This window comes from Adiantum capillus-veneris, chromosome 9, assembly GCF_014529385.1.
Source record: "Adiantum capillus-veneris isolate H3 chromosome 9, ASM1452938v2, whole genome shotgun sequence".
Lineage (NCBI taxonomy): Eukaryota > Viridiplantae > Streptophyta > Polypodiopsida > Polypodiales > Pteridaceae > Adiantum > Adiantum capillus-veneris.
This window is the reverse complement of record NC_140939.1, coordinates 165,459,971-165,478,028: the sequence shown is the minus strand read 5'-3', so window position 1 is coordinate 165,478,028 and position 18,058 is coordinate 165,459,971. Positions and strand designations below refer to the sequence as shown.

At 42.8% G+C, this 18,058-nt stretch overlaps 3 protein-coding genes across 3 annotated transcripts; all 3 read left to right on the top strand.

Annotated features, from left to right (window-relative positions):
* Positions 1-4,966: 4,966 nt before the first annotated feature.
* LOC147451532 (uncharacterized) lies at positions 4,967-5,681 on the top strand. The gene is made up of 2 exons (XM_086520957.1): positions 4,967-5,122; positions 5,475-5,681. The coding sequence occupies exons 1-2, from the start codon at positions 4,967-4,969 to the stop codon at positions 5,679-5,681; spliced, it is 363 nt and encodes a 120-aa protein (XP_086377083.1).
* Positions 5,682-14,504: 8,823 nt separating this feature from the next.
* On the top strand, positions 14,505-15,134 carry LOC147451531 (uncharacterized). Its single transcript, XM_086520956.1, has one exon. It carries the CDS (start codon positions 14,511-14,513, stop codon positions 15,132-15,134), a length of 624 nt encoding a protein of 207 aa, XP_086377082.1. The 5' UTR covers positions 14,505-14,510.
* Positions 15,135-15,371: 237 nt separating this feature from the next.
* On the top strand, positions 15,372-16,401 carry LOC147451530 (uncharacterized). The gene is made up of 3 exons (XM_086520954.1): positions 15,372-15,502; positions 15,580-15,689; positions 15,804-16,401. The coding sequence occupies exons 1-3, from the start codon at positions 15,412-15,414 to the stop codon at positions 16,335-16,337; spliced, it is 735 nt and encodes a 244-aa protein (XP_086377080.1). The 5' UTR covers positions 15,372-15,411; the 3' UTR covers positions 16,338-16,401.
* The last annotated feature ends 1,657 nt before the right edge of the window (positions 16,402-18,058 follow it).

Genomic DNA, 18,058 nt, shown 5'->3' with positions numbered 1-18,058 from the left:
GCACAGCCTCGAGCACAGCTGTTAAGTCACGTGGTGTCACAAAAACGGTATAGAGGCTGATCTTGAGAAGGTGAAGGCATTGGTGTTTATGGAGCCACCATCACATGCTCAAGGTTTGGCTTCATTTGTTCATTAGTTAAAGCATATATCACGTTTCTTTTGGATGTTGTCACAATATGTGCATCCTCTTTAGAAGAGGGCTCAGCAAGTGCATGATTATGAGTGTGATGGAGAAGCTCAGGAGGCTTTTGATAGAGTCAAAGAGATTTTGTGTCAGTTGCCAGCAGTGTGTCCTCCCTATCAAGAGGACGACTTCTATGTGTCTATGACAGTGGGCACATTTGCTATTGGTAGGGACGAGCTACAAGCCGATATACTTCGAGAGCAAGGTGATTAGCCCAGGAGAGGCTACCTACACCGAAGCGAAAGCTAATAATCTATTGCCAGAGTAGTGCTACATTTGAATCTAGGAAGGACGATTATGAAGTGGGTGTTGGAGCTACAAGAGTTCGAATTCGAGTTTAAGGTAGATCACACGAGTCGGTCTCACCTAGCAGACATTCTTGTCAGCAAGGCCATTGATTTGCCGGCCTATCCAAGGGTGGTGCGAGATGAAGCTAAGGAGAAACCCGACTTGGAGGATGCTTTTACAATGCGGTTCGACGGAGCGTATCGAAGGGTAGTACAAAAGGCAGAAGGAGGTGTGGCGATACACAACCCACACGGCAAAGCTATATTCTCAAAGGTGTATGATCTGGAGGATGTCCACACCAATAACGAGGCGGAGTATCTCACTCTGCATTTGGGTCTAAAGCAGTGTCTAGAGTTTGGCATTTCAAGGTTGATAGTGAAGGGAGATGCATTGCTAGTTATCAAGCAACTACTAGGCCAATGGCACGTAAAGCGTAATTCTTTGAAGCATTAGTTCTTTTCTATCAAGAAAATGTTGAAGTATTTTGAAGAAGTCCAATTCAATCATGTGAGAAGAAACCAAAACCAAGAGGCGGATCAGTTAGCTAGCAACAAATTACAGGTGCATGTTGTACGTCTATATGTGGCCCCAACCACTTATGCAGGTAGGGAAACTCTTAAGGAGATTGAAGGTTTTTTGGGTATAGGGCAATGTTCAGAAGGTTTGTCCAAGCTACAAAAGAGAAGAGTGGTGCAAAAGGCCCGCAAATTCACAATGGTGGGTGAGGATCTCATGAACTATGGGCATGACGGAGTACTTAGAAGGTTGCTGTACAAAGAGGACATAGGAGTGGTGCTGGAGCAATTCCATGAAGAGAGTGGACATCAAGGCAAAGATCAGGTTCTGGTTTGAGTGCTTAGAGCAGTCTTTTGGTGGCCTTCCATGGTGAAGGATGTGCATTACTGGTGTAAGACGTGCCATGAGTGTCAGACTATAGGTGAAAGACGACTAGTAGCGGAATCACAGGGCCCCATAATCGCACAAAGTGCTTTCGAGAAGTGGGGTCTGGATACTATAGGCCCTCTCCCAAAGTCTACAAGTGGCAAGAAGTACGTGGTGGTAGCCATTGACTACCTTACAAGGTGGGTCGAGGCCAAAGCAATGAAGGAAGTAAATGCCAATGTGGTGGCTTAGTTTGATTTTGATAATATATGTTGCCGTTTTGTTGTTCCATGGGTGTTAGTTTCCGATAGGGGTCAAGGGTTTAGAAGCAAGCTCATGAGCACATTAGTGGAGAAATTGAAGATTCAACATCGATTTTCCTCACCCTATCACCCCCAATGCAATGGTCTAGTCGAGAGTGCTAATGGTCAAATCGTCAAAATGTTAACGAAGTACGTGTATAAGCAGGAAGCTGAGTGGGAAGCAAATCTAGAGAAGTGTTTGTGGGCGTATAGGACTTCCTATAAAGTGGCTACAAACTTCACTCCATTTGAGCTAGTCTATGGTAAGGAGTCTATAGTGAATGCACAACTAGGTGCTTTAAAGGGTATGTGGCGTGTCAATGCCACTCAGCAAGGGGTTCTACAAGATCGAATATCCAGTTTAGAGGCTTTGCAGATGGACAGAGAGACAGCGGCAGACTATTATGTGAAGCAGAGGGAGAAGCGGGTTGCCAAGTTCAATCAGAACCTCCCGGACAAGAAGATATAGGAAGGAGACTTGGTCATGAAGTACAAAAGCTACCTGGATTTCACATTCCAGAAGAAGTTCAAGAAGAAGTGGACGGGTATGTACAAGGTGTGAAAGGCCTTTTCCAATGGGACCTATCAATTGGTAAGAGCAAATGGCAAGCTTCTTAGGAATAGGGTGAATGGTGTGCGGCTCAAACTATATTTCGAGAGGGATTTAGTGCCTGAAGTGCAGCAAATTATAGTCAAGGGGTGGGCAACCCACCTAAGGCATGCAGGGAGTGAAAGAAAGGAGATGAAGCTTCTGTACATAGCCTGTACATATAGTTATGGTTTTGTGAGTGCTTTTAATCATCAGTTGGTGTGCCAGTTTCAAAGTTTTGTACATATGCTTTTGGCCGAACATAAATGTTCGACGAGGGGGCTGGGCAATGATGGTGCATCCAAGGTTAATTTGAGCTAGGAGATGGTCTATGCCAAGCAAAGGTGGCATTCGAGTGCAGTGCAGAAGGCTAGGGCAAGTGCCAAGGCCCTATGCAGCCAAAGGGTAGCGGGAATGTATGCTTGAAGCGACTTTTTAGGCCAAAAGTGTTGCAGGATAGTCCAAATGGGATGACAAGTCAAGGTGTTCACAATGCCAAATCAGTGTCCTAGAACATAGTGTTTAGCGTGCTCTAGAAGCCGGTCCAGACGGCTCGTCAAACGGAGCCCCGGTGTGTAAGATATTGAAGTTTAAAGTTGGAGTGTGTAGCAGATCCTCGATGGGCAAGGCAGCTGGGGAAAGGTGGCCCGGGTTGCTTCAGTGCATGCATGCATAGAGCTCAAGTTACGGAGCGTGCCTGTCTTCTCGGATTGCGAATCGGGCTCGGAATAGCAAGTTATGGTCAGTAGAAGATTTTCCGGGGGCCGGGTCTGAGCCTACTTGACCGCATTGGAGGAGACGCCATCTGGAATCTTTTTGGCCTCGTCAAGTTTCCCGGTGGTAGTGTGCATCATGTGGAGCCAACACAAATTGACAGCTCGTCGATCGGGTTCTTGGTCAGCAAGATACGGTGGTTCAAATCTGAGGGCCATTACTCGAGAATGCAGTGACAGATGCCTTTCCTGGTTTTTCGCAGCCTTGTTGGGAGGGCCTAGAAAAGTCGTGAAGTAAAGGGGATTATGTTAAAGCAAGCCGGTAATGCAAGCTTTCGGCCAGGCTTTGCGGCTTGGTGGTCTGACAAAGAGGGAGTACATGGATGCACGGGGAAAGAAGACCCAAAAGGGGGGGTTTTAATGGCCTTTCGAGGAGTTTTTTTAAGCTTGAGGGCCATGGAAATGGTGGCTTTCACTTGGCAAGATGAGAAACCCACATGCACTGACGGTGCGTAGAAAAGAAGTCCTTATATACTAATCCGTGAACTCTCCGTTGTGTACAAAGGGGCAGGGAGGGGACCTCCCTTACCCCACGACGATGGTGAGCACAGTGAGCGCTGTGGGAGGTGGTCGCGCGGCCCTACGGGACGGAGATGGAGGAAGTTTTGGCCTAATCAGGGTGCATGGTGGCGCGGGCTGGCGGCGAGTGGCGGAGCAGGGTGGCTCGTTGTTGGTAGCACCGTGCTCACGTGGAAGCTCTTAAGAGGGGCACCTGCTCGCAGCCATCAAAGGCCCGCCATCTTTTAGAGTAGAGGGAGAGAGGGCAATAGAGACATTGCTATTGCCCCCCCTCCCCGGTGTGTGGATAAGGGAATCTTCCCGTAGAAGTGAAGAGAGGTCAAGACAGCCAGAAAATTTGGTGGCAAGGGGAGGGTCCCATAGAACTGGCAATGAGCATAAAGAGAGAGAGGGAGAGTCCGAGAGCTACTAGAGACAAGCGCCAGGGCAAGGAGCCCACTTCAAGGGCCGTCCGGGCAAAACAAAGGCCAAGTGGACCAAAGAGGGGACCAAATGGAGGAAAAAAAGAGAGGTGATAGAGGAGTCGGAGAGAGAGGGAAAAAAGTCAAAATCAATCAGTGCAAGGTTAAGGCCACAAAGGGGTAAAAATGAAAAATAAAAAAAAGAAAATGAGAAAAGCAAAGGGGCAATAGCTACATCGCTAATGCCCCCCCCCCCCCCAAGTGCAAAGAGTGAAGAAGAGAGAGATAGAGCAAGGCGGTGCCCCCTTTCCCAAAAAAGCTAATTTAAGGTGCCAAGTGGACCAATTAAATTGTAAATTCCCAAATTAAAGGCCCCCCCTATAAAAGTCAAAAATAGATCAAATTAAGGGCTTTTTTCCTGGCCTTTTGGGTGTCGTTTGAAGCCTGCAAAGTGGAGTTCTCTAGCAAGCTAGCCCCTTCGTAATTTTTGCTTGAAAATGGCCATGGTGATGGTAGTGCAAGTCGGTGTATATGTATTTTGAAGTCCAATCAAGCCACAGTTGCCTCACGTGCTATTGTTTCCCCTTCCCCCCTTCTCTTTCTCTTGCTTTCATGGTTCTCCTCGGTGCCGGTTGTGTGAATGTGTGTGCCTCCCCGGACCTACGGTGTTTAGAGTGAGAGAGTGAGATTGAGTGGTTGTGTGTGTGTGTGTGTGTAAGGGTGGAGACTGGTAGTGGTAGCAGGTGTATCTTGTGTGGTGGATTTATGGAGTGTGTGAGCAGTGAAAATTGAGCAGGCGGTGGTCTGCTAGTGTAAAGTGTTTCTTTGAAGGTGTTTTCTGAGAGGATAGGGGTGCTGTGGATACCCTGAGCTATAGAGAGTCCTTTGTGTTGGTGCCGGGTGTGTTCCCCCATTCCCTCTCTCCAACGGTACATGGCGCTCAAGCGGATGTACCACATTAGGTTGGCACATGTGTATGCATCCAGCTCATGTTCATGTGCTTTCTCAAATTGCATGATCCGAGCAAGATGCTTGCATTAGCTGAGGAGGATTATCATGTTGTCCAAGAAAGTGTGCAGAATGATCCTGGGGCTCTTATTTTGGATATGAATGGTCTTTTGATTCATAAACTAGATCTAGAAGAAGATATGTTTTTCCCTACATGGAATCTACAATATGACCAGGTACTGGAGGAGAAGCCAAGAAGGATATACTTCCTTGTGCGGCCCAATGCAAGGCAATCGATGCAAGGCAGTTCTTATTGTGGGTAGCAACTCATTTCAATATCTTAGCTCAGTCATGGAACATAATGTTGTAAAGCGTTTTTGTGAATGCTTTCCAGGTTTACGAGGACTCGTAGCAGGGTTCATTGCACAGACTTCCTGTGATGTGCTTGATAATCACAAAATCAAGGGCAAAAAACCCATTTTCTTCGAGCACCTCAATGATTTCTAGAACAGGTGTAATGGTCAGTTTGGTCCACACAATACGCTATTGGTTGATGACAGTTTGGACAAGTGTATATTTAATTGTTAGGGCAATTGCTGCATTGTGCCAGTGTTTGGCTCACCTAACGATACAACTCGAAGGCCATTCCTTACACATAAGATTGCCCCATGTATGTACAAGTACCTGAAGGCAAGGGATATAACGTACTTTGTTACCGGAGGAGGAGATGTGTTTGGCACCTGGGGCAGTGAAGAGGACTTGATTGTTAAGGATCTTATAGAGTTGCATGGATAGAGAAGCCTAGAGTGCTGCCATAGTGTTATATGTGGTAGAATTGAAATGAATACCTCTGAGGAGATTCAACGGGAGTCATCTGACAAAGTGGGGGATTGCCCATAGCAAAAGGAGGCCTACAAGGTGGTGTGGGACTCTACTTTTCATAAACGGCCTGGAAAAAAACGCTTGGGCACACTGGTGGATTGCCTCTGATGTTTGGACAGCCTGCTTTTTGTAACAGCTAGTGGATGTAGCTTCTGTGCATATTTAGAGAATCCCCTTTGGTCATCCTATTTGTAACACCATACTTTTTTATGGTTCTTGCTCATTGCAAAAATCTCTAATATAATTCATCGCTCAAAGCGACCATGTACTGTTTTTTTCTTGAGAAGGTTATTAAGTTCCACTCTTATGTTGAGTACATTACACAAGATCTGGCTTTATGCAACATTGCACTATTTACTTTAGTGCAAATCTTATTAAGTTCCGGTCTTAAGTTCGAGTACATAAACATCATCTGTTTAGGATTTGCTCAATTTCCATGTTTTGGTGCCATGAGAGTTGTATTGATAGAAATAGGACAAATTACTTGTTGATTTGGCAGCGAATGGTAAACAATTGTACCTGTTAACCCTGCATAACTGACTAGCAACGCATGTAGACCATATGAATAGAATGACAAGACTTGTTTGCTCATATAAAAACCAAACGATTAAAATTATATCTCCCATGGCATGCTGTTATATACAGACTCAAAGACCTCCGGTGAGATCGTATACGATCCCCTAGCACCCTGGACTACTGTCAGTGGGATTTTTATACACCTGACAAGATGGGAGCACATGAAGACTGTGTTTCTGCCCAAAAGCTTGTAAAAATAATCATCGACTTGCTTATAATAGAGGCCTTTCAAAATGTGAGACCCTACTTCAAACCCACTGCCCCAACTATCGACATCGTGTGCTTTGAGATTCTCCAATGTGCTTGTGCACTTGATCAAGTAAAAGTCGACACCTTCTTCGTTCCCCTCCTCAGCATTGAGAGCCAAGTTGTCACCTACCTAAATTGCATCACTCAATGCTTCATAGTGCCCTTCATAGATAGGCTCCTCAGATTCGTCATCACTATTTCCACCATCACTTGAGCGATTTTGTGGAAACTCTAGCTAGACACGTGTGTTTTGTTGCTGCAATTCTTCCACTGGTTGTGCATGCATGCACTACAATAGCAAGATAGTTTCCTGTGTGTGATGGAGGAGCCATCTTGTTTTGAGTAGCCCCTAACAGAATGTATGGAGCGTGCATTAGGGATAGCTTCACAATCCCATCTGTTCTCCCGGGACACTTCTCCAAGCTTGACCTCCCAAAACACACGCTCTACTTGCCTATGCTTGGAAGGGTAGTGAGCAATGGACCCATCGGACAAATGCTGGTGAAGAAATTGCACAGCCTCAGCTGCACATTTGAGCGTAGCTCCATTGCTCTTCAGTTGCTCATGTGTAAGTGCCATTTTCACAACTGCTCCTGCCCCATCATGTTCTCCTTTCTCGTGGCCACTTCCAAAGAAGTTCCACACCATCACTTTCCCTGTCAAAGCATCATATCTACCAACAAAATAGAAAGGCCTTTTTACCTTGAGCTGCGATGTTGCCCCATCTGACCAAACCCAGTGCTTACTAACATCCAAGCCTCTATCTTTTATCCATTGCCAATGTAGCATAAAGCAGTGTTGGACAAACAAAGTGTCGTGATTTTCATCATCAGAAATGAAAAAGTGCAAAGTCTTTTTTATCTCAGGTCCAACATGATAGTAAGTAATGTGTACAAAAATGGTGACCTGAATGGAATAACAATGCATCGACTGGATCTCATTCTGCTCCTTGAATGAATAATTTTCAGCAAAATCCACCACATATACAACAACATCTTCAGGAAAATGTGTGATGCACGCTTTGAACTGTTCACCCTGCCATCGATACACGAAGTCATGTTTGATGAAAAATTGGAGAACTTTTCTGAATACCTGTAGCAAATCAGCAGTGATCATCTCCTCGCATAGAAGTTCTTCCTTTTCTTCTGCTTTCCACCTTCACATTTTCCTGTTTCCACATCCTTAAATACTTTGACTTTGATGGTTCTTGCATCCTTTAGCAGCTCTTGTGGACAACATACAAATTTCTCTGCGCCACATTTTGTACATTGACCCATGGGGCATTTTAGACCATGGTAGGTAGAGCCAGCTTGCTTGGGACACAATAGAGAATCTTTATTAAGCTTTGAAATGCTCTTCACACTGTACTTTGTAGTCACATTGCAAGTAATTTTGGCTAATTATCTCCCTTCTATTTTTGATTAATTAATTATCTCCCTTCTCTTTCTGATTGCTAATGGCTACTCCTCAGAGATCCAAATGACCATGCCCAAATATAGAAGCTATCACTTTACCAAATACATTAGGTGAGAATAATAACTAGATACCTTTAACTATTACTAAGGGTAGTTGGATTTTACTGTAATCTAGAAAACTTAAGATGCAAAACTCTAATGAGTTTATATCATGTTGGAAGGCAAGAGTAATAGATTTCTCATTCAAGGATGATAAGAAGACTGTGAAGGAAATTCTTGTGCACCATGTGTATATGCAGAGAGAGCAAAAACTTCAAGAACGAACTGATTATCTTCAAATTATCAAGCCAAATTGTAAATCTTCTTATCCTTTGCAAATCTTTTCACTTCTCAACCTCTTTAAATCTTTTTACTATCAGATATTCATGATGTTAAATTATCCCTATAAATTTTATTTTGTTTTGTTTTATAGATGTTTACCCCTCATCCTACAAGGAGTGGAAACCTATTGAAAGTGTCATGGGTGTATTTAATGTCAGAGATAGAGAGAGTGGGGATAGATATGAAGAGCTTATTTAGGATAATTTGCAATGCTAGAATGATTTGAGTCCTTGAAGAAATGGGAAGAAAGGAACTCCTCTTCTCCAAGATCACTTAGAGGCTTAATGGATATAATACTCCCCTCAATACTCAAGAGGTTGAGGAGGAGGATGCGGGCTAACCAAAGTGGGAATGGCCTAAACGCTTCCACTCCATACAGGAAGAGAATGCTAATGCTAAAAGATTGAACCGCGAAGCCTATGAACTTGCTAGTATTGTAGACAAAGAGCCCCCATCCTCTTAGGAGAAGAAGAGCTTGCTATCACTATCAAATGAGCCCCCCCCCCCCCCACCCACCCAAAAGCCTATGAACTTGGGGGTATTTATACTTGAGAAGAGTGCCTAGTTACCCTTAAGGTAACCTAGGAAAAGTGATGGTGATGGCTAATCCCAGGTAGCCATCATGAGGGGGGTGTGGGATTATGACAAGTGGGACCCTTCCCTCATGATAGCTATTTAGAAGCACTTGGAGTGAGAAGAAGATATAACAAAAAGAGAGCATTCATGTATTTACAAGGTGTGTTATAAGGCTTCAAGGAAATATTTGATGGTGAAGGTGACTTGTGACTCCAGCAGTAGAGCAGGTGCATCATTGACCTTTGTACCATTCTCTTTGACAATGGGAGGTCATCTTTGAGTGATGAAATTCAAATAATAACCATGTCTTTAACTAAGCATAGTAGAGTGAGGGAAGGTACTAGCTTTACAAAATAAACTCCCCTAGTTGAAATAGGGGAGGTTAGGTGCCAAGTAACCCCTTCATGGGAAAAATGAGTCCCATGAACCTTGAGGTTACTTCCTTATTTTGCAAAAACATGCTAATTACATATATGCCAATGGATGGTATCCAATCATCTTTGTCTTATCACATGAGGGTGAATGTGCCATGCATAGAAGGTAGGTGGACACATGTGCATATATGTGCAATGTAGGGATGTGAAGGCATGTACCTTCCACACTTGTAGGTGCATGTGCATAGGAATTTGAAAAAATACCCTTCTTATTGTACCATGGGTACACACCTACCAAATGCCCCCTTGATGGTGCATCCTTGGTGTGCCATTCATCTACCCTTACTATAACGAACCATTGGATTGCATATATATGTTTTATATATAATGGGATACATGCTAATAATGATAGTTGGTATTGTAGTCTCAAAAGCATAACCATGTTATGATCTGGAGGCTTTATAAATGACCCAAAGATGCAGGAATAGAGCCTATGAGTGTATTCTTCATGCATGTGTTTCTTAAAGTGTTCTTGTGGCAAATATTGTTGTCATAGCTTCTCTTGTCATAATGTATGACAAGTGTCAATTTTGACAAAGCACAAAGTCACTTTGATCAAACTAAATCATGAAATGGGCCATCGTGGGATGCCTTAATACGCCCATAATGGGAAAAGAAAGGAATGTATTTAGCCTTTCTATGACATGTGGCAAGCAAACTTGGTCCCACAGAAATCAAATTTTATGTATGCTCTGAAGCACAATGGTACCAACCCCTTTCACTAGATACAAGGAGTTATCTATGCATGTGATAGTATTCCCTGTAGGGGCAAAATCAAGGCAAGTGAACAAGTCACACTGCGAAGTAATGTGTTTTATGGCACAATCCGCAATAAACATACATGCATCATGTATAGACGGGTTATAATTGCAGTGTACACTAAAAGCCCATTTTGTATCCTATACCATATTTAGAGATTCAAATTTAGATGGAGAGGCATCTGCAATAGCCATGCCAGCCTCTTTCTTCTTTCACTTCTTCTGCTTCAACTTAGGGTAATTCTTGATGAGGTGATCATTGGCCTTACAATAGTTACAATGCAGCTTCTTCTTTGGCTTATCAACACCCTTATCACACTTGGTTTCGGCTTGTTACTTAAAGAGGTATTTGTATTGCCTCTTTGAGCAATCACAAAGGCCTAATCTACAACATGCTACTTAGACATATTTTGCGTAGATTGGTCTTCCTGCAAGAGTATAGCAACCAGCTCATCAAACTTGATAGCATTAGGATTTCCCTTTGTCACAAGTTTGAAAGTAGAAGCAAAACCCTGATAAGAATATGGTATAAGCCATCAAGAACTGTCTGCACAAGTGAACTATCTAGAATGATCTCATAAACATCAATTACTTGTTCTTTGAGATCTTTAATCTCTGTAATGAAAATGTCCATAGAGTCTCCTTATTCCATACGCTTACACTCTAATTGTTTTTTGAGATAGGCAACATGTGCCTCATTGCACCCTGCATAAAGATGTGTAAGAATATCCCAAGCCTGCTTGGGATGTCCTTGTTGAAAAAATGTATGGGGCAATGGTATGCTTAATAGAAGATAATGAAATCAAGGCATGTGCTTGCGCATCTCTACCATCCCAATGAACCTGTCCCCAACAACGGGAAAGACTGCAATAGCACTAGGTGTGCTAGGACCTGCCACATCCTCAACAGTACCAGAATTCATAGATCTTGGAAGTACATCAATACCCTGCACAATTTTCCAAAAGCCTTTGGAAACCAATACATGATGCATCATGTATGCCCACAATGGGTAATTGTTGCCATCGAGCTTGGCAAACAACATGCAAAATACATCATTTTCAGACATTGTCGATGAAAACCTACAAAATGACCAAAGCAATGAGATGAAAAGTATTGGCACAACCTGTAGGAACACACATAGTGTCAATACAACAAATCTATGAGAAATTTTATTGTTTCAATGAAGAACAAGCAAAATTGAGAGCACCAAGGAGCTTTACATAAACCTTGGTAGCACACGAACGACCCCCAAAACGTGCCTGAAACAGCTCGAAAGATGTATAAATTTATATTTACTATGTAAACAAGACACTATAGCTAGATCTCCTTCACCTAAGAGAACTCCCTGCTTCAGGATAGTGTTGGTAGCCTTGCTCAAGGTGAAGAAGCCGGCTCTGATACCAAATGTTGGAATTAGGGTTGCAAGAATGCACACAAAGCTTGAAGAAGAAGAAGATCAAGAGCACACAACACAAAAGGGGTTATACAAATTGGCAAGCGAGTATTTTCGAGCAACAAAATAATCGAGCAAGTTATTTCAGACATTCTTTGATGACTAATTCCATGGAACCAAAATTGGAGCCAATTTCAAGGTTTCCTCTTGCCCAACTGTGTGAGCATCTACTTCATTTAATGATCCCAAGCCAATGTTTGTGCTCTCATCTCATCACCATGGAGATCATTATCATCAAAGTCCTATGTGACTGACATAGAGCTCACTTGATCACTGCATAGAGGATTGTGCGCCCCATACCCTCTTCCTTTTCTTTGAGAGGCTCTAGATTCCAAGACTACACCCAAATCTTTAACCAAAAAAACAACAACCTCTTCGATCATTGCACAATTAGTAATAATCGTATTTTACACATTTATCATGTAATCAATACACTCATTGTGATCAACACACCATTCTATGTTAAAAGACAAGCATGAGGGATAACAAAATAATAGCATATTATCTTGATTCTTATGAGGAAATATCAAAAATGAAGTTGCATTATTATAGCATATAAAAAAATTTGAGATTAGGGCGCCTTTATGTCACAAATAAAATAAGCTTAATCACACAATGCAACGACATGACATTATTTGAGGTATTGGTCTTGCAATCATGAAGAGCAAGAAGAACTAATTAATTTCAAAACACCTCTAAATATTGATTAATCCATATCTAAAATATCATTATAGAAGGAAATTGAAGCTTTTCCTTCCTTCCCTAGCCTCTATCTTCAACTCACTTTACCTAATGACAATGCCCATGTTCAATGTGATTACCAATTGCTAGCTATTTGGGAGCTCTGGAATTTTTCTAAACAGAAACACTATTGTCACTCTACTTATCAACAAAATCATCAACAAAGAAGACAAGCTGTTGCATTCATAACACCAATCTCCCTAATCTCATCAGCTAGCCCACACCGTCATAAATTTCTCTCTCTCTCTCTCTCTCTCTCTCTCACACACACACACACACACACACACACACACACACACACACACACACACACACACACACACACACACACACACACACACACACACACACACACACACTCAAGCTCCTAATAGAAGCCCATGGCGTGCGGCCATAATTGAGCGCAATTCTTTTTGTCATGCTTCATTAGAAAAGATGTATAATGTGAGAAGCCTCTAATCTCCCTATAAATCCTTACCCTACCCCTACCCGCATGACCCTACCCCTCTTTGGTTTGGTGCATATCATTTTGACATTTTTTAAAGGAAAAATTACCAAAATACCCCTCTAATTTGTGGAAATTCTCAAAAATACCCCTCAAATTTCAAAAATTACCAAAATACCCTTGTATCTATTTATGTTGGATTGTTCAAGAATTTCTAATCTTTATTTCTTTCTGACAATTGAGATCCATTTTCGAGTGCTTAGCATGCAATTTGTCACAAAATACCTCACAAAAGAAGGCAATGATGTTTAAAAATAATGAAGCAATTCATCTCCACAGCCTACAAAACCAACTCAAATTCTAGTTTTAGCATCTTGTACGATAGACAATCAGTCTTCTTTTTGAATTACTACCAAAAAAAATTATTTTTAGAGAAATTTACTCTCCCTACCAGGGGTATTTTTGGAATTTCGGAAAATTTGAAGGGCATTTTGGGAATTTATAGGGGGTATTTTGGGAGTTTTCGCAAATTAGAGGGGTATTTTGGTAATTTTTCCTTTTTAAAAAAAAAAAAAGAGCCTGCCTGCATGACGCTACCCTTCCCTGGTCTGGTGCTGCAACCAGTCCGCGCCGGGCCTGCCTGCATGACGCTACCCTTCCATGGTCTGGTGCTGCAACCAGTCCGCGCCGGGCCTGCCTGCATGACGCTACCCCTTCTTGGTCTGCTGCTACAACCAGTCCGCGCCGGCGCGGACTGGTTGCAGTACCAGACCAAGAAGGGGTAGCGTCATGCGGGAGGGTCAATTTTTTTAAAAAAATGTCAAAATTATCAACATGCCACCAAAGGAAGTACTGCATGCAACGGTTTGCGATAGGCAAAATTCAACTGCGCCGTGCCTTGGCGGACAATGGCGAGACTGTTGAGCTATTTGACGGTGGCAACGGCGCACCAACAACCACGCACCAACAATACTACAAAGCTGAAGTAAATGCACGCAAACAATACAAGGGTCTATTTGACAATAAGCCAGGGGAGCTTTCCAAAGTAGATGAAGAAGAAACAAAGGATCAAGCGGTGACTGAAGAAAGTTCTAGCGCAAGCGGTGACTGCAGATGCAACAACTGATGGCTCTTCGAAAAACAAAGAGAAGGTGGATCAAACTTCAAGGTCATGGCTTAGCTGGCGGTACTGGTTGAGAGGGTTTCCTACGACAAAATGCACCATTCTTTGATATTGAAGCTCAGTTGCTTGGTTCTGCGGAGTTTGTATTGCAACAACAAATTTTGTAAGTAAACTACCCTGACCTAAACATTTTACAATGAAGAAAGCATACCACCGAAGGGCCCCTTTGAGCTATATTTCTCTACATCATAAGTTTCTGCTTGAAGAGGCCAACTTGCACAAGTGATTTCGGAACATGCTCTCCACTATCTTCAATTTCTAGTAGGTCCCGAAAATGGCTTTTTCCCGGTCGAATTAACGCGAATCAGTGTAGATGCCAACCAAACTGCAGAAACCAAATCAAAGCCGAGCCAGGCGGTCGGGCATCTGTCAGGACAACTGGCGCTTGTTACTGCTGGGCACAAACGCGTGTTTGTGCTGATTTTATAAGAGGGCGGATACTTTTAGTGAGTGCTCGCAAGCTGGTTCAGATGGTTTTGTCTACGCACGCAAGTGGCTGGTGAATCTAACCAGGATGAGGTAAGTTCTGCTATGCTTTTTTTTTATGGACTGGATTGTCTGCTGAATTCAAGTCAACAGTCTGAGTGCGTACTGTTCTATTTGTATTCTGCTGCATATTATTGTTTGATGCAAAGGCCTATGGTTCGGCTCAAGGCAGAGGCCCGCTGCAGACAGAATGCAAATGAGGGCAATGCATCAAAAAAACAAAAAAGGGATGGGGTTGAGTCATTGGCAGCTCGTAGTGGTAGGTCTGAGAAGCCGAAAAGCTCTAGGCTCATGGAGGTTAGTGTCACGGTGTCTGTAGGAGGTTGCGATATTGATGTAGCTTTGTTAGCTTCCATGCATGCATTCCTTGAAAGGGACACAGCTGCTGGTCTTTGTGCTCTTGAAAGAGGCGGCACTCTTTTTCACTTGCACTTCCAGATGGTAATGCGGCTTTGGACTAGCTCCTTGGTCGCAGCAAATAGGAAAGTGAAGCAGTACTTGGGCTGGGACAAGGTTGTGCCTGCTGGTGGGATGGTGCTTTGCCGTGCTTTGAAACAGCGTAATATGCATACCTTCGAGGGTATGCCTAGCTACTGCTTGAAGGACCAAGACCAGCCGTATTTTCAAGTCGTGATGCACAATATTCATGCAGATGAGATTAACAAGTAAATAGAGTTGTATAGCTTGTATGGCAGCGACGACTTGAAGAAGAAAGTCTGTTTGACGCCTGCAAATATATTTGATAGGACATATATGTTCTGGAAGTTTAGATTGGGACATCCATTGGGAAACGATTTTTTGTCGACTGTGCACAAGATGCTAAAAACTAGGAAATATTATTCGTCATCGGCGTGGGTCACACCCTATCAAGGCCGGGGGATGCAATTAGGCAAGACAAAAGCTCTTTGGAGATGCATGGTTTATCCATCAACCACGACGTACCAAGATGTCGCTAGCATCTTCATCAACAACGATGAATGTAGTACAAATCACCCACGTGCCGACCGGTTCCACTCTCGGTGGCAAGGAATTGAGAGGTATGTTCATGAATACGCATAGGATTGATTTTGATTTTGCATTTTGCTAACTATCGAGCATCTTCTCAAGAGTCCAGCAAGCGTGCCAACTAATCGCGAAGATAACCATAGTGAACAAAACCGCAATGACGGGGATGATGATAGCGACGGAGGGAGCCCACAAATAGGCGATGACTATATCCCGTTGGTCCGTATTGTTGACGTCACAACAATTGCGTGATACGATGTATTTCTAATTCGTTGTAATTGCTTCTATTTGTTGCATGTGATGAGGCTAAAAGTTTCTATTCTGTGAATGCAGGGTAAAATGGACCAGATGAACTTGGTGGACACGATGACAGAGACGCAAGTAGACAAGTCACTAGATGAAATTCAGGATCCACGATTGGACAAGATCGAGGAGATGGTATCAGAAATTTTGCACGAGGTCTCTAGGAATCGAGCAGAGAGTTATCGAGCTCTTCGATCCGATGTCCTGGATGCAATAGATAGATTAAAGGACGCAATCGATGAACGCGAGACAAATGTCGCTGATATCCAGGTTTCTAAGCTAGAGGAGCAAATCTTGGTGCTGCGTGCTGAGGTATCAAAGTTGAAAACACAGCTCAGCAAGCTGAATGCACTCTTATGCAGGCTTGCAAACTTGCTAAACAGACATCTTGTTGAGTGGACTCTCAACATGCGAAAAAATATCAGTGCATGTGCTGGCGATTTTGCGAGCACAGTCTCAACACCTGCTGGGTTCTTTTGCTGTTGTGGATTTTCGTTATTTATTGCTAGCATGTACTGCCATTTTGGTTATTTACTTCCAACATGTATTGCTGACCTTATGTAACTATGCATCTTATAACTGAATTTTCACAGTGATCTTGAGTATCAACTCCATTGTCTTAATGCAATCTGGTGATTATGTTTGAAATCGACATCAATGTGGGAAAACGTTATGCTTATGTGTTTCGTGATGTCGAGGTATGGCTTCCATGTGAACAAGGTCAAGCAATCCATTTTCTCTACACTGACATAAGAAAACATGGAATCTTGCTAATTAATTAATGCATCATTAAGATAGAGCCACTGGTTGGGGAGTTTTGCATTTGCCAAGGTGGATAGAGATGTTAAATACAATACATAAAGTATGAAATGGAAACAAGGTGTGGTATTGGACCTGAGTTTAGAAGTAAAAACAATAAATATGTTGGTATTTGATGAACTCATTTATACCTACTATTCGCGCTCCCCTCAAATCATTAGACCGAATCTCTGGAGATTCAATGAAGCTTTAGTTTTTGCAGAATGTTTATTAAATGGTGAAGAAACACTCACGTATCGAGCTCACAACATCGCAAAATTACAAACGTGCTGTTGAGCTAAGCCAGCTTGTCACGACAAACTACCTAATTACTATGGAACCTCTTTTATATATATAAAAAACCTACGGTGCTCTGCGTCGCCTCGAACGTCTCCTACCTTTCCTGTGCCGCGTGGTACCATGCCCGCCACTTATCTGCCACCCGGCTCTCCGACTCAAGTGCCAAGGACACACACCTTTTTCCTTTTTGAGTGAACCTTAAAGGATCTTGTTTGATGCGCGTTAATTCAAACGTTAGCAGCACTTATTCGAATGAATTAAACATCTTAGCTGGTAAATTCGCCAAATCTGCATGGGTTGATTTGTGCCTGAGGCAAAGGGGAACGTAGAGTATTTGAAGGGCATATCTATTATACTGCACCAGTGTAAGCATTTTCTATTTGTAAGTTGAGCTTCAACCAAAAAGGCGATCTTTTTTTGAAAAGGCAAAAGGAAAGACTCCTTTTTCATGGTACCCCAACAAATCTCATCTTTAATTGTACACCGGCATTGCAAGCATTCAAAGACTCCTTTCATAAATTGTTCTAAAGTCTCATCTTTTGTCAATTGAGTGTCAATTGTGGTATGAAAGTTATGTGCATGGCATGATTTTTCTATTTCACCATTGTTGCTCTTGTATCAATTTGCTCGGATTTATTTTCGCTCGATGTTTTTTTGCTCGATGATTAGAAACCCCCCACAAAAGTAGTATTACTTAGTGTGCAAGTACAAATATAAGTAGCCCTAGAATCAGGATGAGCATATATACAATCCATAGGCAAAAAAACCTCCTAATGAGGGAAAAAGTGCCCCGACGGTCCTAAGTGGGTTCACAAACATCACCACCGTATCATATCAATACTTTTTCTCCTTTGTGGTTGCTCCTCATCAAAATGTTCTCCCTTGCTGCTGCGTGATTGGTTGGACCGCTGTGTTCTAGCAAGGCCTGAATTGATGGACAATGAGAAGAATTTTGAGTGCTTCCTGATGTCATCGTTGGATACCCCTACAGGAATGGTGTTCGGCAGATCTGTGCCGCCCGAAGCTACTTCACACAAGTGCCCCCAAGGGCTTTGGTCGTCATCCAACTCTCTTTTATTTTTGATGGGGCGGGGCACTTTTCCCCTCCTACTGTACTTCATGTTGATTTTGAGGGGTTTTTTCCCCGTTATGTAACCAGTGATACTTTGTAATTTTCCTTTTTGGCT

Bases quoted from the DNA above. Each gene is read 5' to 3' on its own strand.
- LOC147451532 (XM_086520957.1), top strand. From the start codon at position 4,967: ATGCTTGCATTAGCTGAGGAGGATTATCATGTTGTCCAAGAAAGTGTG. The intron at 5,123-5,474 runs GTACTGGAGGAG...TTTAATTGTTAG, and splicing joins GGAATCTACAATATGACCAG to GGCAATTGCTGCATTGTGCC.
- LOC147451531 (XM_086520956.1), top strand. From the start codon at position 14,511: ATGCTTTTTTTTTATGGACTGGATTGTCTGCTGAATTCAAGTCAACAG.
- LOC147451530 (XM_086520954.1), top strand. From the start codon at position 15,412: ATGTCGCTAGCATCTTCATCAACAACGATGAATGTAGTACAAATCACC. The intron at 15,503-15,579 runs GTATGTTCATGA...TCAAGAGTCCAG, and splicing joins CGGTGGCAAGGAATTGAGAG to CAAGCGTGCCAACTAATCGC. The intron at 15,690-15,803 runs GTCCGTATTGTT...CTGTGAATGCAG, and splicing joins GCGATGACTATATCCCGTTG to GGTAAAATGGACCAGATGAA.